The 27,791-nt window shown below is 35.5% G+C and overlaps 2 protein-coding genes across 6 annotated transcripts; one reads left to right on the forward strand and one right to left on the reverse strand.

Annotated features, from left to right (window-relative positions):
• Window positions 1–7,512, forward strand: rump (heterogeneous nuclear ribonucleoprotein rumpelstiltskin). Of its 5 annotated transcripts, none has more exons than XM_076123283.1 (15): window positions 1–210; window positions 308–502; window positions 610–772; window positions 872–959; window positions 1,168–1,285; window positions 1,736–1,882; window positions 1,970–2,317; window positions 2,618–2,825; window positions 3,084–3,193; window positions 3,930–4,065; window positions 4,206–4,275; window positions 4,893–6,791; window positions 6,912–7,038; window positions 7,125–7,193; window positions 7,407–7,512. In XM_076123283.1, exons 2-11 carry the CDS (start codon window positions 320–322, stop codon window positions 4,259–4,261), a joined length of 1,557 nt encoding a protein of 518 aa, XP_075979398.1. In that variant the 5' UTR covers window positions 1–210; window positions 308–319; the 3' UTR covers window positions 4,262–4,275; window positions 4,893–6,791; window positions 6,912–7,038; window positions 7,125–7,193; window positions 7,407–7,512. The 5 variants fall into 5 exon arrangements, with proteins under 5 accessions (XP_075979398.1, XP_075979397.1, XP_075979401.1 ...); XM_076123282.1 differs by having other exon boundaries at window positions 4,206–4,271; XM_076123286.1 differs by having other exon boundaries at window positions 4,206–4,268.
• On the reverse strand, window positions 7,506–12,291 carry LOC142978736 (pickpocket protein 19-like). The gene is given in 11 exon segments (XM_076123287.1): window positions 7,506–7,566; window positions 7,569–7,687; window positions 7,945–8,235; window positions 8,449–8,573; window positions 8,848–8,999; window positions 9,209–9,314; window positions 9,994–10,163; window positions 10,420–10,531; window positions 10,614–10,732; window positions 10,834–10,912; window positions 12,043–12,291. Coding segments are annotated over 11 exon segments (1,488 nt in total). The 5' UTR covers window positions 12,213–12,291; the 3' UTR covers window positions 7,506–7,521.
• Window positions 12,292–27,791: the final 15,500 nt, after the last annotated feature.

Raw genomic sequence — 27,791 nt, forward strand, 5'->3', positions numbered from 1 at the left:
ACACATAGATTGTGCACGTTGTAATAGTAAAATGACAACACCCTACCGAGTTCTCGATTGAGAATAAAAAAGAGCGCCATTACCGCCATTTTGTGCCTGTGCTGATTTATTAAAAATTAATAGAAATAAAATAGTGAATTGACAATAGACGGGATACATATGTTCTTGCAGTTCATGTGAAATTGTGAAATACGTTTAAAATAGTAAACGGTCAGTACGTTGATTGTTTGATTACAATCTATAAATAAACTTGTACTTTTTGGATTTGTTGTGTTGTACCGGCTTTTATCTTTATTTTGCATGTCAGGTGTTGGCTATAATGGATAGTCAGCGAGAAAAAGAGCGTGACCGTTCGAGGCGTGGTGACCGTCCATCCAGGTTTTCCGACGCTACCCGAGACCGGTCCAATGATCGCGATCGTCCAGAAGCAAAAAGATTGTTCGTCTCAAATATACCTTACGAGTTCCGCTGGACCGAGCTCAAGGATTTATTCAAAGAAAAGGTAAGATCAATGAGCTAGATGTATAATGTATTGTACCGAAATTCAACTGTGAATCGTCTAAATCCATAAAAACAAACACAATATTGATTTAACAATTTTTGTTTTAGGTTGGAGATGTGGCTTATGTTGAATTGTTCAACGATGAGAATGGTAAACCCAGAGGCTGTGGTGTCGTTGAGTTTACAAACGCTGAAGCAATGAAAAAGGCTTTATTTGTAATGCATCGATATGAATTAAATGGGAGGAAACTTGTACTAAAGGAGGAAACAGGTATGATAAACAAATATAATGTCATTGTAAAAAATAAATGTATAGAATATTATTTATGCTAGTAATTTTTTGATTCACTACAATTTTTCGCATTTGCAGGTAACGAAAGAAACAGAATGAATCCTTCAAGGTCAGGTGGTGGAGGAGGCGGCGGCGGTGGCGGTAGAAACAACAGAGAAGATAAAGAGTATGTATAAAATCTGTAATTTTAATACACTTTATGTTATATCGATCATAACATTTGTGTAACATGAACCTTGTGTCCTAAGACATGCTTAATATCTCCTTATATGAATTGATTTCTGATTACAATAATGTTTTGCAAAGAACATTCATATAATGTGACCGAGAGTACCTCTTTCATTTTTGCTGATGACTTATTATTGCATTTCTAGCTGGACAATGAACAAACCAAGAGAACCAGAGAACTACAACACTTATGGACTGAGTTTGCAATTCCTTGAGTCCATAAATGTGCAGCCACCACTTGTCAAGAAAGTGTTTGTAGCTAATGTGAGTTTATAACTCAAAATAAATATTACTTGCTTAAATATGAAACCATTTAATTATTGATGAGCTGAACTTAAGGCCATAATTAATAACCAACACCTAATAAATATTGACGAGCCCTTAAACATATTCCTAGGCTTAGTTTCCAACAGTGCCTATGTTGTTAATGAACACTGGGCCTTAAAGTTTTCTATTATACCTAATTAGTTTGTGCACTCATTCATAAAATTTCTAAATGTTCTACAATGTTGGCCATGCTCAATTATCTTTACAGTTGATTTGCAAGTTTTTAATGTAGTGTACAGTCCAGTAGTTAAAGTGAACCAGTTTATTGTGTATAGACTAGAACTACTGGCATGCTTGACAAGCCAACATTGGTGAAATCTGAACTAAATTTTCTAGCTGGATAAGTATAAACAAAACAAATAATCTGTTAACAAATTTTCTTTACAGCTCGACTATAAAGCAGATCGGAATAAAATCAAGGAGGTTTTTAAAATGGCTGGCAAAGTACGCAACATTGATTTGGCAGTTGACAAGGATGGCAACAGTAGAGGATTTGCTGTCATTGAATATGATCATCCTGTGGAAGCTGTGCAGGTAAAATGGAAAAAAAATCTTTAATTCTTTACAAACATATTTCTGCTATTTAAGTGTTTATGTACTACTACTAAATGTTTCTTGCAGGCAATATCAATGTTTGATAAACAAATGCTGTACGATAGGAGGATGACAGTTCGCATGGATAGGGGTGTATCTGATAAATCTGAAGTGAGGTTGCCTGAGGGTTTAAAAAGCATTGGTCTTGGTCTCGGGCCTAATGGTGAGCCATTGAGAGATGTTGCCAGGAATGTCATGCCACCACAGGGAACAACCACCACTAGCTTGAACATTGGCAACACTGGCAATTCACTGGGGACAGGAGTTCTAGGTGCTGTACCAGCTGCTGGAGTATCTCTGAATGGCTTAGGCACTGGACTGTCTACAAATACTTTAAATACTAACACCACTTTGGGTGGAAGTCTTGGATTACAGGTTTGTATATTAAATACTGTAGTTTACCAACTTAGTAGAGAGCTTTGTACAACCAGTTTGTTGTTAGCAGAGGGTATAAAATGTTTTTTTTTTATATAAATGACCTGCAGGCTTACACAACCAATAGTGCCCTGTATGATACAGTTACTTTATTTTGGTATAAACTGAATTGTTAATAAACTGGATAAGTTGTGCACGTCATTGTCAATCTCTACCAAGGTGTCAGACTGTAATTGCGTAACTGCGATGTTTATTACTAAAATTAGATTCGATTTTTATATTGGTGGTCTTATATTTTAGGCACTAAGCTTAACAGGATTAGGAGCTCTTCAGAATCAGTTACTTCAACAAGGTTTGACAGCAAATGACTTGGCAACAGTTCTTACTGCACAAGCAAACTCCTCAAACCTTGGACTTAACACAGACTTGGGTTCCAATGTTCTTAACAACTCGGGACTCACTGGTAATGTTTTGGGCAATAATTCACTCAGCTCCGGACCTCTCTCAGGTTTGTTTATTTTATTTATGTATAGTATTTTAAGTAAAAAGTCCATTTCGTAAGCTCTTAATAACATTTTGTGTGACCCTCCCGAAATTCATATGTGTTTCCATCTAATTATTTTTGCAATATTTCTCACATGCACACAATGTGATAGGTAAGGAAGGTCAGCACTCATCTTGACTAGACAATATTGCATGATTACTTTATACTTATCTTGCTATTATGATGTGAGAACAATTTAACATGTCATGGTTATTTGTATAGGTTCAGCCAGACAAATGGGTGGAGTATCCCTTTCCGGTCAAGGTTATGGCAGGGATAATTCACAACAATCCAACAGGGAAAAACAATCTGATATGGTCATAATTACTAATGTGAGTATTTGTCACTATTTACGGATTATTATTATTTATTATTAAATACGATGAGAGTCATTACATTATTTTCGCAGAATAAATTTGATTTTCATGGTGAATTCTGGATTGTACCATGAAATACCACAAATGATTTAGATTGTGTCACAAGGAAATTAAACATTTATTATTATTGTATATTGCACAGTATACTTCACCCAGGTATCCTCATCAGTGTAGGCTATGGTAGATATTAATATTTTATTTTCCTGTATGACAACATGTCGTGGCAGTGATAGCCGAGTGGTATAAGTTGACACCTCCCACGCCAGTGGTCGCAGGTTCGAATCCGAGGCAACACACCAATGCCTTTTCGAAGTTATGTGTGTATTAGAAATAATTATCACGTGCTCCAACGGTGAAGGAAAACATCGTGAGGAAACCTTGCATGCCTAAAATTTGTTTAATACATTTATTGAGGGCATGCAAAGTCCCCAACCCGCACTTGGCCAGCGTGGTGGACTTAAGGCCTAACCCCTCCCTCATTACGGGAGGAGACCCTTGCCCAGCAGTGGGACAGTAATGGGTTAAATTTATTTATTTATGACAACATGTATGGATATGAATGAGGCAAGGGAAGTTTGTAAGGATACCAAGTCGCGTTCTTTGGTCTCTGCCTACCCCTGTGGTATAAAGGCGTGATATTTACATGTGTCTAGTATATAATATCTTATAGTTATTTAAACCGTTTTTGTAGCTTCCACCAACCGTGACGTGGCAACTGATCCGGGAGAAGTTCAGCGAGTGCGGTGACGTGAAGTTTGCTGAGATGACGGCCCCCGACACGGCTGTTGTGCGCTTCCACAAAGAATGGGATGCAGAGAGGGCAATCAGTATCCTTTTTACAATACAATTACGATCCAAAGTTTTCCACAAATCTAGGAAAAAGTCTGTCACGGTCTATTGTAGTGTTGTATTTGTATGGTTATAGGTGTCTCTATACAGTTATGGTTTCCTTAAAAAAAATTATCAGAAATGTTCGACAGAACTCGTATTGATGGAAGGACCATTGACGTACGCTTCTTCTAGTAATGATTATGTAAGTAAGTAGTTTAAATCATAGAAATTACTTTGTAGATTTTTCTGGTGTTTGTTTTCCAGACGATAGATTTTCCCTCGAGTTTAGGTACGCCCTGCATTCAATACCTTTCCATTCACTCGCAAATGTTTGTTTGGTGCCTCTGGATTCTTATTCAGCGCTTATATGTTTCAACACTTCCCAGAACTCCTATCTACACTTTGATACTTGCTTCTTTTTCTAACATAGATGCTTCGACATCTATTCTTCCTTTTCACATCATGTGTTGACATAGAAAAAACAATATTTATCAACCTGGTGTGCAATTTAAAATTGAAATCTTGAATACGTTTAGTCGGCTGTTATCGCGTTCCGTCAACAACGTGCATGTTTATTTCCTGCTAAAGTTGTTCGTTCGGCCTTCATATTTTGTCCTGCTACGGAGAGACGGACATTTGGCTAACATCTGCCCCAGTCTTGTCTTGAATTGCTTTAAAATCTGTGTAGGACACTGCTGAAAAATCTATTCATCTTTATATGATGGATCGATTTTGAGAAATATTGGCGCCTATAAGTTGATATCGAACAAAGACGAGTGTCGCGTGGACAACCATCTAAATGTTGTAATTTTTGTGATTTCAGGAAAGTTTTGAAGTCTGTCTGATTTGGGGTTTGTATGCACTCTGCCGCCAGGATAATGAACCACTTTCCATCTTCGTCTTGAATTGTGTCCAGTGATGATGTGTTCTCCGATTTTGTTTCGGTTGACGTTGATTTATCGTTAATAACTTGTACTTAGGTTAAGTTAATATAAGAGTCCAAATATTTCATGTAGCCCTATGATAAAACTTAATAAATTTCATTTGAGGAAAAATTATTATTGTTATGTATGCTTTGTGACGTTCATAATTAATGAATTCATGGAGTCGTGAGATCCACTTTAAAATATTCCTTTTAGCACCAAACACCTTTTTAAGCCTTGTTTCGAGCTTTTAGTAAAATATTGTCATTGAGTAATTGGTGACTTCGCAAATCGAGTTTCGTGTTCTTATCGGGATATTATTATGTATCTGTTCGATTAGTGAAGGAGCATGTCGATTTTTCCAACTAAGGTATGGTCCCTGTTTCACCGCACGCGAGTGGCGGCATTAGCGTTGAACGAGTAAATGGTCTAGGCAACATTCATGCGCAGGATATTTCTTTCCGAGAATTGAGTCCTATTTACATTGATTAAATGATAACTGTGAATTGAATTCCAATCTGTGAACATTCTTCCATACAGAATGTTTTAGAAAGAAGTAGGTCGTCTGCTTTATGTAGTTTTGTTGTAGGTGTACAGGAGTGAGAGCGATATATTATGTTTAGTGACACACACTCACACACACACTCATATAGCGGAGTTCGCTTTCACTAGTTTATAACTTGCGAGGATCACTTACGAATGTTGTCTACCGTCATGCGGAAAAGTGTGGGCAAGGAACACATACATCGGAAAGGTACCGCTCACACAGTTTTTAAATTTCCTCTTAGACATACTTTCCTATGCTCGCCCCGCACCCGTCATATGCTCGCTTTCGGTGGAACAGTGACCTGTGAGTCGCAATCGATTTCAATGTCAAAAGCATTGAGAATATAGGTCCGCATAATTCTGATGACAAATGAAAACCTTGTCATTGTAGCTGAATATTTTGTTTTTGGCTTTCGAAGTTCTATCGTCAGAAATTGAACCAATTTTGTTACACGTAGTGCGTGGGTACAATTCAAGCTGAGGAACTGATTTGCCTGTACTATTGTAGGCCAATCTCTCGTTTTTGCGTGTGGAGAACTAGTGTGGGCATAAAATTACAATGTAGAATGTTCAATAATTCAACAATATAATTGTTTTTGCTCAACACTTGGTTATCTGTAAGGTGAACGAACACCTGAATAAGATAAGCATGTCTGCCGGTTGATTTGAAATTCATTTAACACCTTCGCTAAAGAGGGTAGATTGTTAAAATTGAATTTGGTGATACGCAGGCATCAGGTATTATCATAAGTAGTTACCACTCCGAGATATTCCATTCGCCATGAAAAGTTTTTCGAAGATCGCAAAAGTTGTCTGAGAAGCCTCGCACTTACTATGAAATATGTCTTCAGGCTTCTTCGATCAGAATGGTAAGTTTCCTCTCATCGAACTTGGATTTTGTTATTTGTTTTGGGTATTGCATGGGGTTTTCTATAGTTAATTGATTGGGTGCTATCATATTAGTTAATGTCACAATCGCCTCACTCAGCATATTGTTTTATTTATTTCTATAGATCGGTGCCTGTTTTCTAAAATATTCATACGCGACAAATCTTCTACAAGTAGTGACGTATCCGGCGTTTGAAGGACTGAGTGATTAATATCTCGGTTATGTGTCATCTCGGCAAGAAGATTTGTTGGGTCGCTCCGTGCTGTCCGCCGCCCGTTGCGATCATATCCTCACATTAGCGAGAGCGCGCGGTGATCGATTCACGACTCTGAATAATTTGTGGCGATCCCTGTGTCAACTTGATGTAGGTACTGCGTGATTTCAATTCGACAGTTTCCTGATGCGAGATGTGCTGAGGAGCTTTTCGGGATTTCTTATCACATTGTATATTGTCAAAATTTACCTGTTTTGTAATTCATTTCAGACTTGATAATAATGGAATAAAGCTATGATCATCAACATGATCGAGTAACCAGGATAAAAGTGGATAGTTGCTGAACTACTATCTACTGGTCTAATGCCTGACTAAAATTCGCCTACTGACAGCTCAGGTAATGTCGATTTTGCATAAATCTATTTTCAGAAGTTATCTAAGTTAAGATATCTCAGTTAATTTTAATCAATTATTTTATTTCAGTTCTGTAGCCAGTTCCTTCATTGTGATGAGAGGCTTTGTATAAGAAAGACGTGAACGAGCTTGAGGCAGGTAAATTACAGTTTTTTTGTATATTTATTTCGTCATACCTGCGTTAACATTGCGATTACCTGATAACTATTATGTTTTTATTTTCTATATTAAGCATTTTCCACTGAATGGGATATTTAAAATCAACAACAATTTCCCTAAAATGGTACCATTCTCTAAATATAGCATCACTGCATTTAAACGGTACTAAAACCTTATCACGTATTGTTACAGATGTGGGTCAAGGCGGCAGGGCGTGCGGTGCGACGTAGTCTCATACATAATGCTGTAAATATTGTGTAAATAAACATCAAGTCACAATAAAACATGTGTTTATTAACTTTGTTTTTTAATTAGAGACATCTTTTGAATCTGCGGCCTTGTATATCTGCGCCAGAGAGCCTTAGATATTTGCATGATTTCGTAAATAGGAATTCTTAATGCTGTCATTATTAACTCCATTATTGATATGACGGAGGTACCGATGCATAGGTTTACCACGCCTCCGCTTCTTACTGAAAAAACAGTTATTATCTTTATAAAACCAAATTAGTAGGTACCTCGATTCTCTACCACTATCGACTTCCGACAACCGGCTAGCTATCGAGAACTTTTGTATGAAAATCTGATCAACGCCTCTAACGGGCGTTGTAGGAACTATTTTGGCAGTACATTCTAACTGTCAAACTTTCGATACTCGACAGCACCCACTGTAGAGAATCGCGCTACTGGTGTAATGACATTTACGTACATTAGAAAAAAAAGTACTCACAAAATAAATCATAGAAGCTGAATATGATCTCTCTCATAACTCTTACTTTAGGGAATGACGCCACGCTCACTTTTAACCTGTTCATTCTAGACTGAGGTAGAAATGATTCATGGTCATTTTTGAAGACATCTTCCTCGCAGTTGCCGAGACAACCGCAATCGCGAGAGGATCTCGGTAAACCTTCGATTTCATCGAGTTTCCTCGTTTCATTGGTAATTGATAGCGTCATGATTTCCTTTTTGTATTCACGAAGACATACTAGTTCTTCTAAGCTGCATACCCGTTCACCATCTAGAAAAAATATATTCATAACATGAAGATAAATTAAGAATCTAACCGTAAACTTTTTCCAAGTACCCACCTTATTAGAATAAATTATTTTATGGAATACGTTATTCCGAGAAATGGGTCAATTTTTATGAACACGTAGACACCTATCATGGACACTATATATTTGTATTTTCCTTTGCCTTATTTACTATGGAGGTTTTCGCGTTCACTTACCTAAAGGTTTATAAAAATGTGGAATACAGCCGCATAGCTTCAATATCATTTTGATTCTACATTCCAGCAAACAGCGGTTATACGAATAAATAGGGTATCTACTGCTGTCTGTTTCGTAAATAAATCTGTAAAATATAAGTAGATAGGTACATTAGCATCATACACGCTCTTTATCATCCAAATGAGTTTAATAAGGTATTCATTTATGAAATAGAATAAATTTGTATTACCGTGACCTCTACCGAGGATACCTTATCCACAAAATTCGAGTGTTAGTCACCGTTTGGATGAGTATTAGTAATCAAGTTATTAGTCTGAAGCAATTTTTACATGAACTTAGTAAAAAAAGTAGTTTTTAGGGACCTGACACGCTACAGTCAAGAAAAGTATGTAACTTGCCTGCATTTGCGCAAGTGTAAAGGAATTCCCTTCAAATCTGGGGAGGCCTTAGTGCTCGTGATGTGCACTCCAAACGACAAGAACCCTTCCGTGTCGAAAGTTAACGATGGCGCACCACTCAGGGTGATTTCGTCGGGACTTACCGTGTACACCTGTAAGATATCTACAAATTAGTTCCAAGTTGTGCTTGAAAGGTATGCATATGAGAACTAATGCTATCTGTTCAAAAATAATATTGTGTGTTAAAAACACGGGTAACACAGGTAGCCTAGGTATACATTTCACACTTATAATATGTAGCTAAATATAGTTTAGTCTTCAGTCGTAGAATAGAGTAGGTACCAACTAGTTACACACATACCTTGTAAGATTCCGCATAATTCAATACTTGTACAAAGAAATCAATATCATGTACGGAGAGATCTATACTCCTCTTAGTATATTTCAAACTTCTGTCCTTCCATTTGCTAGAAATACAAAAGAAAAAGTTTATTTTATGGTACACTATTCTTGTTAGGCGCTTCGTTATGCATGAAATATTTACTCACTCGCACATGCAACTAGCTGAACAAATAAAAAACGAACAGAGAGAAAACCGTTTTGTTGAAAGTTTGAATGGCTGTTAGCATCAATATTGGATGTTTCATCATATTGTCGTCTATGTGCTACATAAAACTAGGCAATGATAAAAGTAATGTCACAATTTAAAAGGCAGTATCTAATTTATTCTCCGTCTCGTTCCTGTATTTTTACCTACTGATCGAGTTTTATATTAAGCTCATTAGGTACATCTTCACATACCAAATTATTGCTGCTGTGGAAATTACGTAAAACTAATTATCTAGGTACTATATATTATTATATAACAATGTTTTCCTCAAATCAATACGATATATTAAAGACAAGTTGATTTGATAATCCCCAATCAACGGCTATCGCATCTGCATAATTAGCACTGATCAATTAGGTCCTATTATAACAATATTACCATCATTGATTCATCGTTATTTGTACTTAACATGGAAATATTTACTACGGAATTTATCATACATACATAGGATACTTTTTAACCTGTAGGTATAAGTTCTGAGAATAAATTTATTTTGTTGTGGGCTTAAAGGCGCTAAAGTTATACGTTACACTTACTGAGGGTCATCTAGTACAGCGACGTTTGAGTTAAGTATATGGCACATTCCCATCTCAGTCATGGTAGCATCTAAAGTTATAGGCCATTCGGGTTTTGTCGTCAGTGTATTGTTCTTAAACTTTTTAAACAGATTTGCTGCTATTGTCGCGTAATCTTCAGGTCGAATTAACTGAAAGAATGCTAATTTTTACTTTGGTATACGGCTAAATACTCAATCAGCACTCAATTTTAAGTGATCTCAGTTTTGCATCTGACGTTACGGCACACGTGACAGTAACGAATAGGTACTGCACGAAACTTAGATGTAACTTAAAATTGAGTGTCATTAATGGACTGTTCGGTTATAAGAGCAATAAATTTTATCGAATGAAAACACAAATATGTAGATAATATGTAAGTTAAACGTATACAGAAAGCTAATAAACCTTTAATATCTCAGGTGGCGGTAAGTCTAGCACGTTCAGAGATCCTAATGAAACAGATGATATTGCTGTATAATATGATTCTAGATTTTCTCCAGTTGCGTTGAAAGTTTTACTGAAAATTAAAATAGGTGATCAGTTTACAATACAAATAATACAGCTATACCTATAGTTTGTTAAAGTAGGTACATAAGTACTTGACATAATCAGTGAGGACTTGATCATCAATTTTTCGAACTGGACACAACATAATAGCTGGGTACGATACATTCCAATTGAAATAGTCTTTGTCTACACTCATTACTATTGGTGCCTCCTGCAAACACCAAAAAAGTTATTAGGTAAAGTCTCTGTTACTATGTCTGCCTAAGAAATAAGAATAGAAATCCGGTAGATCTTGATAGACATGATACTTACCACGAGTCGTGTGTACTGAGCTGACAAAAGAAAGAATATGATAACGCATGAGCCAAGGAAACAGAACGCCCAGAATACCCTGTAAATAAAATACGGAACTTTTTAACTTATTTATATAACAATGTACCTTTTCCGGCTAGAACTATATGAATATGCCTTATTAATATACCTACTCTTTTTAGTTTGTTTGAAACAGTATGAGTTTGTTAAAGATAGAATTGTTTATAAGTGTTCAGTAGCTCATTTTCTATGAAAATATGAAAACAATTTGTTGTCAGCACCTAAATATCAAGGCTTTATAAGAGCAGCTTATAGCGCCTGTGTGATTAAAGGACGATCGAAGGGTCGACTCGCGACATTAAAAATGTATAAGATGGACTTCGCAAATGTAATCCTTAACATCTACGGCCTGTAGGTAAATAAATGGTCCGAGACGTCTTGATTCAGACAGATATATAAAAAAAATATACGTTGACAGACTCGCAACCATAGGCATAAATCAAATCTAGTTTTGCAATAGACGTTATAATATAGAGGGATAAATAAATATAGCTCTTGAGAGTAGGTATATTTTAAAGTCATTGTAATTTCAACATCTAAGCTAAAATTGTTCCAATTTGTTAAATAAACATCTGGAAGCTGAAAAAATATTTGGAATAAACCTTTTGGCCGAGAACAGATTTTGTTACAATAAAATTATTCCTCTCGGTTGGGATGTACCTAATACATTCATTATTCACAGTTTGTTTGGGCTGTTAGTAACACGAACAGGTAGGATTTTCACAGTTCACACATAGAGAGTAGAATAAATCTAATACCCTTATTCCAGGCCTCTAGAGGGTAATCGATCTAAAGCATTCTCACTCAATCGTGCACTATGTGTAGAGACTTACCTGTTTTCACTGCGTTCTTGGGGAATATCTAATTAGAATATGAGAGAAAATCTACCTAATAACTACCTTATCTAAAATTATCCTTCTAAAATTCATGTACAAAACCTGTCACATTATTTTACTCATTAGTCGAGTCCTATAATATTTTTATGCATAACGCCGATACACACCTCATCATGATATTTCGGGCAAACTAGTCAAATTAAAGTGTGACCTATAACCAAGTTACAATAATGGTGATTTTATGCTTCGTTTATAATTAAGATAAGCATACGTAATAAGTTTTACAGTCGATTAATGAACCTAGAATATTTACCTCTCTGTCCAATGTATCTCTGTATTGGCGATGTAGGCTAAACCGTGCGTAGTAGAAGTTCGTAACTCGCTTTGTAAATAGTTAATAAGTTTCTTGGTCTTCAGCCTTCTCGCGTAATTATCACGTTTCTTCTTAAATGTGGGTTTTTCCTTTAGCGTTATCCCCAACATAGTGTTGGCCAGCTTTGCTCACACAATATTAACTGGGAACCTTTCCTGTTTTGTTAATGTGTTGCTATACAAAGCTGTTGCGTCGACTTTAAACGATTTACCAACTTTTAATTCCAACAAATAGTTTACTCGAAGCTAGGTAATAAACAGTCAAAAGTTTTCGTTAAAGAACTTTATAGAATATAGCTCCTAAGGCTGGTATAGAAGCGACATCAGAGATGCTCTGTACATATCGAGTAACTGAATGTGGTTAGATAATGCTAACATAATCAACCGGCAACGCTAATGCATTAATGTATCTAAATTACTGCCACAACACAGAGAGGAGGAATAGTTCTATTGAATATCAGGCATGGTAACTTACTAGTATATTTTACAAAACTACGCTTTTCAAAATACCTTGTTCAGTTGCGCTACTGATTTTTTATTTTTATATTGATTGTATCACATATCTATGAAAGGAAGACCCAAAGAATAGGTCTATTGTAATACATTTACTGAATAATACCCCAATAGTCATATAATCCGTACATATTTTATAATATAATAGGTAATTTAGATTGTATTTCAAACGAGGATAACCACGTCCTCTGTTATCCAGTTCTATTGACATATTAAGGAAAAGGTAAGGATATCTTCACAATGGACATTAGCCGTAATTGTACGTTCTTTTCCTCTTTTGTGTTTATAATTACTTATTACTGTAGTAACCAACAAATAAAGTATCTACACGTGGATAACGTACTTGTAATTCAATTAATTAATGCTTAGTACCTTATGGTTTTCAGTGATCTTGGTTTGAGTAAATGCATTTGGGTGTTCGAAGACAATAAAGTAATGTACCTATCTACCTAATACCCAATACCCGTGATGAAACCGTAATGGAGTTAGAAATTAACTTAATTAAATCGTAAGCTTTCAATTTGTCGAATTGGCCTTAATAAAAGGTCTAATGGTTGAATTTCGTTAAAATGTGGTTGAATTAATTTTGATGAAAATGTATTTTACCTAATGGCCGAGGTTCAAACAGTTGTATGATTTGCATTGCTTTTTGTTTACTCTACATTCCGATTCAAGACGTTACATTAAATATGCCTAAAAGCTTTAAATACCTCGAAATTAGAAATACCAATTTCAGAACTTTTTAATAAATATAAGTAATTTAGATACTTTACATTAGATAAAAACTTTGTTTAGGAGAGCGAAAAAGAAATAAACTAGAATTTTGTATTTGATTATATTTAATCTTTTTCTACATACTACATAGTGTTTTTAATGTATCTTTGTAGTTTATATATGATTTCTTTTTCATTCCATACTAACCACTAGATGGACTCAGGTTGTGAGACACTTAACTCACTATCTAATGTCAACTGTCTACCCTATACTCATGAGATTTCGGCCTGGACCAAAAAGTAATTGGGTTTTTCTATAAAAAATCTAAGTAACAGCTCGGGTCCGAATTGCGCCCAATAAATGGGAATAGACTCGCCTCCTTTTTGTAGGTCACCTTGACTTATACTAGACCTCTTGGTGGATTATGAACTTAACGGCGATTTATAAGTTCTTACATATTCTTTTTCTTAGTTCAGGTTTCTTAGTTACGTACCTACATAGACTAATGCATAGTGGCACAAGAAATTGCGAAGTTAGCAAAACATTGTTTTTCACAATTTTATTCAGCAAGCTTTAAAATGTATTGCAGCTAAAGTGTTCCTATGGGTATTCTCGCGAAGGCAGAGCGTAGTTTAGTCTTTCTGCTCTGGATAGTTGAGATCTAGCGAACACTGGATTGTAACACGTGCTTGTTAAGCAATAGAAGCATAAAAACGAGTGAATGATTTAATGCGAGAGCAATCTATTTGTTAGCCATAAAACCCCCGAGAGTCGTAGCAGAGCAAACGCTAACTTTATCAGAATGCCCGTGTTGTAGTCAAGAATGCCCTAATCGGCCATTTGCTAGCGTTAAGCCCCTATTTATTATCGTAACTAGTGGAGCACTATCGTTTTCGGAGCGAGTCGGAGATCGTTCCGTGTTTCTTACATGGCCATTTGTCTGTACCCTCTTACTAATTCAACAAAACGTGAGAGCCGCCAAGATAACAACTTCGTTTCGAAAATTGTCGATACAATGGTACACGATCGAACGATAAAACGGCGCCGTTCCTACGTTCTGCGTACACAATAATTTATTACATACCCGAAGACGCGTGGTTTTTCTTTCAGGGTTTTTATAACCACATTCGTACCGCAAAATGGTACTAAAATCTTCGTTCCGCAGGCAGTTTTTTTGTCTGTGAAAATATAAACTGGTTAGTATTTGTATTTGAGAGCGAGGTGTCGGCCTATCGTATTGGATCATTACTCTTTGTCAAAGTTGGGCGGTCGCTCGGCGCGGTTACGCCCGGCGCCCGGCTCGGCTCAATCTCCGGTGTTGGGGCTCACGTAGGTTGTTGCATCTCGAAACCTATTTAAACTTAAAGAATTGACTTAGCCTGTTCGTAGCGTTCGCAATATAATACTTTCTTGACCTTTTATGTAGTTAAACAAAAATTGCTCAGTTTAATTTACTTTGTTCTTACAGATAAATAAAAAAGCCTAGTTTTCGGTAGGTACTAGAGATATTCTTAAAATGTTTACGGGCTCTGTTTAATAGAACATTTAATATATGTAACTCCGTAATCAAACCATTACATACTGCTGAATTACCTACACACATAAGCAGACGTCGAACCAACTTACGCCAAGAGAGTCCGAAATTAAAAAAGATGTGGACGATTAGTAAATAAACACAAATCTCACATTTTTATATTTACGGGTATAGATGGACGTCATGGAAGATTCATAACTTGGCCTGAATTTGTTTGTACAGGACTTATGAAGCAAGCAAAGTAAGTTTCTCAGTTGAACGGGGCCGGCCGGCTGTGGTAATTTTATCGAAGTACATTACTCCAATCTAAAACTTTGCTTTGAATCATCCAAATGTACTTACGTTATGATCGTGTTTCTAATAAATAGAAGAGAGTGATATTGTTTTAGGAATAAAAGAAATAAAGCAGTGATAGCCGAGTAGTAAAAGTTGGCACCTCTCACTCAAATAGTGATGGTTCGACCCACACTTGGCAAGCGTGGTTAACTCGAGGCCTAACCCCTCTCCTGATTAGGAGGAGACCCTTGCATTGTAGTGCGACAGTAATGAGTTAAAAAACAACGAAAGGGTAAGTAAAATTTTTAGAAGATTTTTTTATTTATTCAGTTCAATACAGTAAATAGATTGAACATAATTTATAAAATAATCCTATAATCATATATAGATATCAAAGCTCGAAACATATTGGAAAGAGTCATCATCTTGTAGTCTGATCACTGGCGGTTATCGATCAGCAAAAGATAACACTCGTCTAGTTGTATTTTCCGATTGAAATGCGATTAATGTTAAGCATCCATTGTTAGATCGGAGATTCTGCAACGTCGCTGAGTGATTGAAACGGTTTGAATAACTAGAAAAGGTATTTTTTATAACTACAATTCTAAAACGATACTCGAGTGTAGCCATATTATATCTACATTTTTGTTGCTTTTAGTAGATATCAATTGAAATGAAAAGTTAAAGGCATGCATAATATTGCATAAGTATTGGTAAATCGACATGGTGCATCAGAAAATTCAGAAAGCAATGGGCATATTGCCATCCATAATTGTTATTATTAATAACATGTAGAAAGTATCTGTTATATCAGGAAAAACAATGGAATATTCTTTAATACAACCATTTATAAAGGTTCGCGGTCAGGCATGCGTGAATCTGTAAAAGAAAATAACACATTACGGGTGCGATCATTTGGCGGTCGTTTTTATGTCCGTCAGTCGGTTTGTGCAGGAAACAAGGTTGTTTCTGCGCATAAATGAGCCATTAACATCACCTCCAGATTAAATTGGAAGCCAATTCCAAGAGAGGAAATGATGGAGTAAAAAGGTTTTGGGTTATATTTACCACTATGTTTTCATTGACGGCTGGTCGATATGTTGGTTCTATATCTTTATTTTGTTATTTATAATCTGCCTTGAAAGTTGTCAACAATACTCATTTTGACATAAATAATATTAATTAATATTAAGCGTCTTGGCAAACCTTTTTGAAGATTTGTCTGTGTCTATGGTAACGTAGTTCAGTTCTATAACGTTTCATAAGACAAATAAAGAAAGTTTGTAGTACTTGAAAAGCGTTTACATAACTGTATAGTTTATAATTACTGGAGCCACCGTTATCGAAGATAGATTATTGTATAAGAGCATTGATCTCGTCAGTCATTGATACAATTACGAACATAGTATCTAGTCGGGCTGATATTTGCGTAGTAACAATAAACACGGTGGCTTTGTTTACAGCCAGTAATTACATAAATACTCGCCCACGGATGCTCGCCGATAGCAACCATGTTGTTTTAATAAATTAACTTATCTATTGCTGTTTACAACTACCACATAAATATTAAATAACTTTAAACAATTTACAACAAACAAAAATATGTCTTTTCTATTGTAACTATGCGTGCAACAATCGTCACAATGTCCCATAAATGTATTTTATTTGACAACATTCTGTTTGTTAATGAGTCTAAGTATTTTTTTTTCGTATTACTAGATTTCGATAGCTTCCATCTAATGAGCTGAGGAGTCGTTGCTCCCATTATGTTCTAGATTAAAATTTGATTAGCGTGCAAGCAAATAGAAAGAGAAAATAATAGCTTTACTGATAAAATTATCTTCTGCCTCTTTTGACTATTTTTATAGTAGGTAATTAAGCGATATGAAATCGTTCAATTAAATCGAGCGGAACAACAATTAGCAACACTATAAATGCAGTAAGTAGTTATTATATTATTTTATCGGAACATCAAATTTACATTTTGTAAATACAAACAGTTATGTGATGGGTAAATATTTGAGGCACTCACGTTCAATTTCCGGAGCGAATATTCCTGACAACTCGTTCCAATATTTAGGTGAGCGCCAAATGTAAATACCAGATGTATGTATTTTGTTTGGAATCATTCGAATCTATAAACTGATTGCGGCTTTTGACGTGTGTTTTATTCAGAGTAAAATAACGTCGATTGTCGAAGCAAGCTTTAGTCAAAGGCACCGATGTCACAAAAATGTTTTACGTGGTTTATTTATTCACGATGGTGGTGAAGCCTTTGTGATAGTAAATCCGAATGGACGTTTACCTATCAACTCGCCATAAATTATTTACTGTGAATTCTAGGTATGTATTTAATATTTATTTTCCACCAATTTAAATGAGTATTGACGTAGTGCCACTTTTTAAAAACCGATTGTCAGATGGTGATGGTCAACGTTGCATGTTAAACAATGGCGGGAAATAAATGGCTGAAATTTGTTCATGATTTTATTAAACTTTATCAAGGTCTAACCCCTCCCTCATTACGGGAGGAGGCCCTTGCCTAGCAGTATGACATCAAAAACATACGTATTCTTATTAGGAGAGATCTTCAACTAAATTTACGAACGTACCCTTCACTGCTATCGGATTCTCACAGTAAGGAACAGGTAGAGTCATCAAAGTATTATGTAAAATGCGACACTAATACTAATCTGCGAGTTGAGCGGAACATCAGAGATTTCTGTACGTGTTTTTCTCTATATAATGGCGTTAAGTACTCTTGGAACTGTGAAATATTCACGGCGTGTGCATATTCTGTGCACATTTGCCGAGAATGTGCAATAACTGGCAGAATAAATCTACGCTGTTCTTGGTTTCGGCACTGGATTGGCATTCGTTATCCGATACCGCACCCAATGCGCATTTTCAGCATCGACTGTAAAATCATTTCGACGCCTATTTGTAGTTTAAAATTTACAGACATATTCTGGAAAAGTTCGTTCTTATATGGAACCAAAATGGTTTCCTTGTTACGTTCCTTTTACGTCTCTAGGTGGTACGTGAGTGAAGTCGGTGTTAAACCCACTTTTTGAAAATGAAGGGACTAGCGACGTTACTGCGAAAGGTGAGTACGTGACGTCGTCAGCTCCAATCCAACTGTCATAAACTTTAATAACACTCACTGTAGGAAAACAGGATATTCGAATATCTTGCTAAAATGTATACAATTCCAGAACATTACAGAGCGGACCTCTGTTATAGCTTCTGTTGAACGGGTATACATATTATTACATATACACCGTATCGTGTTACAGGTACAGGTAAATACAAAATGTGTAGGTCAGAAAGGCTTGAGAACCATCATATTTTTCAGCACTTTAAACAATTATTCCGTTGACGTAGATTGCTAACTTAATGTTGATCAAAAATACTTAGAAAAGTAACTAATATCTATTTTGTATTTATGCTACAAACTTGCATAAACATCGACTGATAGCGACGAATATACTTATTCATATTTATAATTGTAAAACGCTATCTTGGGACCCGCTTCAGTCATTTAACATGTCTACAATAGAAAAGGAATACCTAGATACGCATGAAAGCATGACGGACGAAATGGGTACCCAAATAAATATCGTAATCGTAAGTGACGATCTTTACGGTATCATAAGGAATAAATTTGGCTATCTTCGGGTATTACCCTATTAAGTGCGGGTATAAGTGTTCCCGAATTCCAAAAGTTATGATCAAACACGTACCTGCTGTGTTCAATACCTATTTTTAGCTATATCATTGAAAGTTTGCCAATTACACATAGTTAAGTACAATTACGTCATTCTAGTTGACTGATTTGGTCGTTGTTAACCAATTTCCAATAATCGATGACGAAAAGGATGGTTTCCAAATAATCATACTCAGGTTGAACATAAAAATAAATTTCATTTTATATCTTATCTTTTGTTGAATCAATTAATTGAACTTGAAAGAAATGAGTTGTTATAAGTAGGTAGTCACTTGTTATTAGGATTCTATCAATGATGTGGTCGTTTACTACCACAACTAATATCGTTTGCAATTTTAAGATAGTGAGCAACTCTACCCTAATTTATTGGCAGTGCAAATGCTCTTACAGGAGTATTCAACTATCGGAAATATCTTAACTTTGTAATTATGAAAAGGCTTGAAATAGATACAAGAAGTATGTTTTAGTTAGTCTTTTATATTTTGCCGCGTGCGAGTATAATACACGAGCAACTATGTACAAACTGCGAACCACGCGCTCGTGTAAGATTAGAAACGCAAATCGGGCTTTGTGTGTCAACATATTTTCACTGGAGCGAGGAAAAAGCCATTTTAAAGTTAAATTAGTTTAAAGTTTGCACATTTCGATTGCATGTTGTCTTTCTCAGTGGACACGTGGTGCCACAATGTGTCAATCTCATTAAATAATGGCGGTACTTCAGCGTACATTGATGTACATGTACAGTATGTCTTGTAAAACAGTATTATTTGCTTGTGACTTAGGACAGAATTTTCATACAACCTTTCATACCCTATTCCCTTGAGGTAGAATTGATCAAAATCCTTTCTTAGTAGATGCCTACGTCATAACATCTACCTGCATGCCAAATTTCAGCCCGATCCGTCTAGTGGTTTGGGCTGTGCGTTGATAGATCACCATGTCAGTCAGTCTGACTGACATAGTCACCTTTGAGTTATATCTATTTAGATATAGAGAGTTATTTTAGAAGCTTATTATTTAAGGATTGTAGGCTAAAGAGGCTAACGTCGTAGGCGGTGATCTCTTTGTTTGTAAAAAGGCTTATAAACATAACTGATGAAAAAAGAGATGTAGGTACTGTTCGATTGGCAGTTTTTTAGAGATTTATATTTAGATAGCATTAGATCCAGCCTAAAGTAATTCATCAATCAGTTAAAACCGCATTTTTCGCAGTAATATTTTATATAATAAAAGTAGAACCAAACGTATTGTTTATTCGACTTCCGAATGGAAGCTTATATGAAAAAGATTGAAACAGAAACTCCGAGTGGCTTAAAATTCAGTCGTTCGTCACCTACCGACAAAATAAGTTGTTAGTTTGATACAACCATCTGGTACGCGGCGCTAGGCTGTTGCCCAACTTCACTGCTTGTCTTTATTATTCCCAAAACACCGGGAACACAACTATGCAACTTTGTAAAATCCGAAATATCCCGCAGCAGCGATGTTCATTTGATAAAACTTGTGAATAAAGCCAACTGTTGTTTTGTGTCTGAATTAAAGAAGAATGGAATAATACCTGCATTTTATTTCACGTATATTTTACGTTTTCAAAGGGATTTTATTAAACGTACGGAACGTAAATATTTAAGGATATCAGTGAGCTATTTGGTGTCGCAGTGAAAAGAAATCAAGCCCGGATAGTCATATTCCCTGACATTAACAGTAAGCAATTCATAGGTCTTTAACTATCGAAATGTGTAAATAAGCATGACTGAACTATTGAAACAAATAGAAAAGTCAATTGCTTTAAGCAAACAAGCAATAAAATACATAATTTACAGTGTGTAAATAAGAATCGTACGAAAAGGTAGCAGAGCCACAATTACAAATTATTAACATCCATAGTCTGGCTAATTTGCTCTTTGCTCTTAACATTAAACATTCAGTTCAACGGTCCTCAAACGGCCACGAGAACGCTAGTTACTGAAGTTTTAATAAATTTAATACTGGAATCCCAACAGAGCGGCTACTTTGACCCGCATTGTTTCCTCTAGCTCATCGTCAGATATTCACTAGTAATGCAATTAGTAGTACCGATACCAATTAATTTTCTACCCAGTTTGCTCGGAATAGATATTAATATTGATCATAGTAACAAATGGTTTCTATTACTTCGCTTTATTCAGTCAAATAATTGAGTATTGGTGGTTCTCTTATTATATTTATTCTTCAGAGTGCCGTCATATAAATTTTATGACTGTTTTCGTTCTTCCGCGATTTTAGTGGCATGAATTTGTATTTGCTATTTATCAATAGCTGTAAACGACCTCGAATCCTTTTATTTACTTATATTAATATTATATTACAACTTGCTATTACCACTACGTATACTATGTTTACCAATGGGAATGAAACCCCTTTCAATCATGTTAACATTGTGAATGTTCTTTCAGAATAATAATTACTGTTCTATATCTAGAAATGATCATCGAGGTAGTTCAGTACCTCCAACAGCATTACCATTAGGTAATATCAAAACGTACGAATAGCAATATAAATAAATGTTCGCCTAAAGTGTAATTTCCTCTCGATGCCGCGCACCATTACCTGCGGTCGGGTCCGTCACTGAATAGGATCTAAATTAGCTCTTAGGCACCTAATCTAAATAATGTTTATCGAGTACCCCAATAAGTTTCAGAAAGAACTTTTTCTCTCACCTCGAGATAATGTTAGGGTTCGTAGAAAAACACTTGTGATACGTGACCCACACAGTTTATCCTTCGGGAACCTCTCATTGATATATTGTAGTATCGGATAGAGCTCTCGCTGGGAGCCTATCTCACCTAACTATTCTCGTGGAGTGTGTAAATCTTCCCGCACGAAGAATTATTGCTCATTAAACCTATTTGGATGGTTTAAAAGGTGTGTAAGCCGCATGTGTTGTTTGGTCCCTAACGGCTTAAATGTAGGTGCTATTCTTTTGATGCTACTGATTAACATTTTACGAAGACAATAATAATACCTCCGAAGAAAAAACTTAATATGTCTGAAAACCTTCCACATTACTTTAAGGCTTACTTTAGGTACTCTTTCGTACGAAACCGGGCCAGTTCTTTACCTAACAAATTAGATATTATTCCTAAAATAAACGTCTATTTACCTCTGGGATTAAATTGGAAGTCTTATACGCAAAACAAACGATTTAGACTTTGAGTATTTGTGTGGGTAATAATGCTAATTTATGTAGAAATTCGGAGTGTTTATATTAAATGGATTGTTTTCAAAGTCTTTAATTTAATTATAAGTACAAGTTTAAGCTCATAAACTCATTTGTACGTATGTGGTTATTTCCGTTGATTTATATTTTGGTATAATGCGTCCTCGTGTTTAATAGAATTTGTCGTGGTGGTGTCATGGCAAGCAGCTGGGTACATGTCATTGTTTAACCGCACGGGAGACGTGTGGTTGAGCGATATTATGTTTCAATAGTGATATATATTTTCTTTCGTAGTATTCGAAGTAATCAATCGTGTGGGCAATAGGTAGCGGTAGTGGCGGGGCAGTATCGACACAGTTGAATTAAACTTGTATCCCGGAGGTGTGCGCCAGTGATTTATAACTTTACAATGAATAGGCGCCCGGCTGGGATGTGTCGGTGGAAGCCCGCTAAATATCTTGCAATTGAAATCCCCAGTCGACACAACTCGAACTGTATCGCTCTGTGCCCCTTTGTGCTGTTATAAGGTTCTTTATAAAACTGTCCGATACATTGTGTACAATAGCGTGGCCGTAAAAACTAAATAATCTTGTTGAAAGAACGTTTGCAGGGCAATTACATTATTCTTTGTCAAGTTAATACCTACTGCCGTATTTTAATATTGAGTGTACAATGTTGTACTATCGAGATCGCTAATAGAGCTTTTATACAACGGCCAAGAATTTGTATAATTGATTGGTTACCGTGCGACAAAGTAAGTAAGCTGCATACAGACAGAAACTAACTAAAATGGTGATAGCAAAAATGTTTTATATGAGAAGCTTACATTCTGTTTCGGAGGCAAATGAAATAGTACGCTAAAGCCGTGAATTATATCGTGGACAAACACAGAAGAATCAAACATTCGCACCAATATGTTTACTATTCATAGATTAATTCAATTCATGTGTTTGTTTTAATCAATTTAGGTTGTAGCGTCCGAACAGATTTAACTGTTGAAAACGTGTGTAGGTATAAATAACCAAATAGGTTTATTTTCCGTACGGTTTGTTTGCTGCAAACGTGCATAGTCGGCTTAGTCTCGTTGCCTCGTTGCAATAGCCTGCAATAGATAAAATATAGACGAATTCGTTGTTACAATGCGATTTCGTTTGCATTTTAAAAGAAGAATTTAAAATGTATTAAGGCTAAAATACTGTGGATTAGCCCGAATTGCTATCAATATTCTGTGAACATCTGCAAAGTGCGCATTGTTTTGTAGTGATTGCTCCACATACATTTTGTTCTTTATGTAAATGTACTAGTGCATACAGCTAGATTATATTAGTGATTAGCGTCAAGTTACGAAGCGTGTGTGCTATATAGTAATGTCACAATAAACTTTATGGCGAAAGACGATATTGAATGTTAAAATTATATAATTAATAGGTACCTAAATTCTCTTAGAGTCTGATAAAGCTTCGAATAATATCACTTTACCAGGTAGGAACATAGGATGTTTAGAGCATTTTCTCCGATAAAATGTTGAGGAGAGTGTTTCAAAGGCAGTGTTCAAAAACACCCGCATAGTTTTCAATATACACTACTTGAAAACAGCGCCTAACACCAATAAAGGCGCTAAAGCTGTTTACAGTCTCTTGGCGAACACAGTTTTGTAATCCTTGCCGGGTTCGCGCTCTCACCCTGAATACAAATTAGGTAAAGGGTAAAGGTGTATTATTGGTCAGGCAGATTTCCGCCTACGTGATCAGGTAACTTAATACAGTGGCGAATACTAAGTGTTTTTCCGTGTGAGTCTACTATATACTAAGATACTTACGGTTTCGTAACGGGTCAATTAAAAGACCCGGCCTTTTATCGCACGTGTTAAATGTACGCCCTTGTGAATGTTACTTGCTTTTAAGTGGATGAATTCATTTTATACCTACGTGTAGTGTCTTTTAACTTCTGAGAACTGTTGACAATGTCTTTCTGAAAATATGTTAATAATGTTTTCTGTGTTACATTTGCAAAGAATATAGACGCTAGTTTTATTTTCGCGTAACATAAGCTAAGATTTTTTTAAACTTAAAGGTCAAATAAAAGAAATGAGAGATATTGTGTCTTTACATCATTACTCAGTAAGTAGGTACGCGACACACAATCAATCAATTTCGTGGCACACGAGTAAACAGTGGAAATGATCTCTACTCGTACATTAGAAATGTTGAGAACCGTCGCGTCCTTCCGGACGGAAATTTCTTTTCACCTTCAAAGAGATGGATGGCCTTTCATGTAGACACCATTATCGAGTTCAGTATTTGGATGACATGTCGACTGTGCTTCGAGAATCAAATGTGACTACATGTTGCCTTGTTAAAAGATTACTAAATCTAAATACCATAGTACAAGCTCAGCTTAGTTTGGAATCAAATAACCGTGTGTGAGTTTTCCTATGGTATTTATTTATTTAATACGCTGTAGAAGGATTTTTTTTTGCATTTTAAGCCTGCCTCTGTGGCGCAATGGTTTAGGTCGCCACGGCGCTACTACTGCGACGGGAAAGGTTCGGTTCCCACACGGAACAATTATTTGTGCGGTCCACATATAATTGTTTCGAGTCTGGTTGTACCTCGTTCTGTTTATATATTTATAAAAGTCCCCGCGACACAACAGCAATTTTTAGTGCGGGAGTTGCCTTTAAAAAAAATTGTTTGAACATCTTTCCTGGTTTGTATTAGGGTCGCCTTTTAGTCTAATTAGAGGCTGACAGTAAATGTAACGTAATTTGGTTGGCATTAGCATAGTTTATAAAAACCGGGGCTCCTACCACTTGTTCTATTGAAGCGTTATTATCGTTAAGTAGAAGTTATCAGGAGTGGTAATAGATAAATTAATTAGTTCCTAACTAATTATTGATTTGGCGCATAAGTATTTAAGACTGCTCTTAAGTAACATTTTCAAAAATGTTGTAACATCAACTACTAAATAAGACGTAATAAGAATTTATGTGTCAGAGAGTACTGCAGAAGCGTACAAATATAGGATTCAAATTTCAATCTGTGTGGTGAGATGGCAACCCTAAGGGCGCGGTACCGTTGACAAGCTATTATCTAATAGCATATAATAAAATAATTATTATAATAAAACGTTAAACTAGTAAGACTTATTCTAAAACTAGGATCTTACTTCTGTGGTTTAATAAATTGTTAGTATTTTAGTTTATAAATATAATTAGTGACTAATAAATTATATGTCTAGTAGCTTAACTTCGATTTCATTAGTTGAAACTGAAGTAGTCAACTATTATATTACCAGTTGGCTGTTAGCTGACAAATCAAATTGCAGTTTTACTATTGTTGAGCTATAAAACATCTACTAGCCACTAGCCATCTCTTGATTTGACCGCGCCCTAGCGATTGTTTTACGCGTGTTGTACAACTTTTAACTGTAAATCCTAGCTAAAATTATAGATTCGAAAGTAACTCTGTCTGTTTGTCTATCTGTTATGTTTAAATCATATAACTGATATTTTGAGACTTGAGAAAAGACATAGGATAGTTCGTTTCCCGGTAATCCAACGGGAACGTAAACTATGCGAGTATAAGAATAAAAGAATATAAGAATAAAATAGAATAAGCCATACAACTGTAGTCTACGCGGACAGAATCGGGGGCAGTAGCTAGTAATTGGATAAATTTTACATTACAACAAATAGTTTTCGTTTCAATTCAAGGAAGGGAAGCCAAACCTGGGTGTACCCACGGGAAGCGCCGGCCTATTTGTTACCGACGTCACACGGCTACCGTGAAAATAATGTATTTTCTCAAGAATACATTTTTCTTTTATCTCTTAGCTGTCCCCGCGTGTAACATGACAACTGACACGTATTTTTGGCCTATGGGAAATATCGTTTTAGTTTTTTTGATAAAGGTTTCCTAGGTTTCACTCAGTGTAGGGAATAGAAAAAAGCAAAAACAAGCAATTGAAATCAGTGTACAGAGGAGTCAAGTTTTGCCCCTTATTTATTACAACATTGTGTAATTTATTCTTTTTCATACGTTACTACTTTCTTTCATTAGAAATGTTATTTTGTAGTAACTAAGGTACTATCACACACGAATTTTGAAGTTACGTGTTGCAGTAGCAACAAAACTACCGTAAATATAAATTTCCTTGTCAATTGTATAAAAAGTAAACACAAAACTTGTCGACTACGAGTTCAAACGGGGTACTTAATCAGGAATCGGAAACTTAGGCCAGCGTGCAATGGAGCGCGGTGTCCTGAACGTTAAATCAACGGATCGAGTTTCTAACACTGTGTTGCAATATAAGTTAAGGAGAGGTTTATATAGGTTTACTACCTCGTGTTATTACAAACAAGCAAGTATAGAATAAGTCTTAGGAACATATTAAAGCACCTTTGTATACCATCTTTGTTTGCTTGAACTTGGATAATTTTTATACCAAAGATTTTGTTTAGGCAGCAAATTAAAATTACCACTTGATAGAGTGGCGCAAACATGTAAAGAATTGCATCTATGCCAAGCTTGAACCGATTTTAGTTAGTCAGGCAGTTTCATTGTGCAGTTCGTAGCATCGACTCGTAGCAAAGAGCCGTAGCACGGCTACGAATACACGTGTAGCACTATAAAATAAAATTAAGGTTGTAGAGTAACAATAGGTTAGTTGTCATTTTATATATAAACGCTTCTTGATGAACCAATATATGAAAAATATGAAATTGCCATTAAATGATACCGATAAACTTTTATTAGTCGGATTGTAACGAAAAATATAGTCTATAATTACGATAAGTAATTTGATAACGAATAATAATTAACGTTTATAGCTAAAGTGTCAGCAGTGAAACACTTATATAACGCTTTTCACGTTAATTACACAAGTAATTAATTAATCATAAACAATATGTTACACCTACCGTGAACTTTCTCAATTTACACCCTATTATATATTACGTTAGGGAGCTTTTACACTCAGTTAATTTAAGACAAGCTACTCATTAAAATTTTGAAATTAAATTAGCATACGAAAAATATAAAAAGCTAAATTAAAAAAAATCGTTATGGTATCAAACGTCGAAACTACTATTACAATATTGATTTATATTACTTTGTAACTCTTACAATACGTCTGAAAAAGTTGATTATTTCAATATTTTACGACAATAAACGAGGCAAGTGTAACTAATGCGTGAACTCTGTCGTAGCAGATTCGTAGCACGGGCGTAGCCGGTGGCGTAGCACGAAACTACACGTAGCGCGGTCACGTAGGCATACGAAATCGTACAGTTCTGGCCCAAGTAACATTGAGCATTAGTTTAAAATCAACATTTTGCTGAGATACTAGTTTAGTGGATACTTTAAACTTTAATACTTTAAACATCGGCAGTTTAATACGTCGAGGAAATTATATTCATACTGTAATTAAACAGATATTACTTTTAACATTCTCACTAATGAGTCTTACGATACTAATGAAAGGTTATTTTTCAGTATTTCTATTGTTAACGCATAAAATATTACTTTCATAGGAAGTTTTTTCTTGTTTTCACAAAACAAGTTAATAATTAATGAAGCCTAATTAAGTCGTTCTAATGTTCTTCCCTCTCATTAAACATCGGGACTTCGTATTACCAACACTGTTCTTTGGTTTTCATAATATTTAAATATATTGTATAGAAATACGGAACAATAGACATATTTTTTGTAACAAAATAAGAAAAAA

This window comes from Anticarsia gemmatalis, chromosome 15 (genome assembly GCF_050436995.1).
Source record: "Anticarsia gemmatalis isolate Benzon Research Colony breed Stoneville strain chromosome 15, ilAntGemm2 primary, whole genome shotgun sequence".
Classification (NCBI taxonomy): Eukaryota; Metazoa; Arthropoda; class Insecta; order Lepidoptera; family Erebidae; genus Anticarsia; species Anticarsia gemmatalis.

Excerpts from the sequence above, each read along its gene's own strand:
- rump (XM_076123283.1), top strand. The coding sequence starts at position 320 with ATGGATAGTCAGCGAGAAAAAGAGCGTGACCGTTCGAGGCGTGGTGAC. Across the intron at positions 773-871 it reads TGTACTAAAGGAGGAAACAG|GTAACGAAAGAAACAGAATG; the intron begins GTATGATAAACA and ends TCGCATTTGCAG. Across the intron at positions 4,066-4,205 it reads GGATGCAGAGAGGGCAATCA|AAATGTTCGACAGAACTCGT; the intron begins GTATCCTTTTTA and ends AAAAATTATCAG.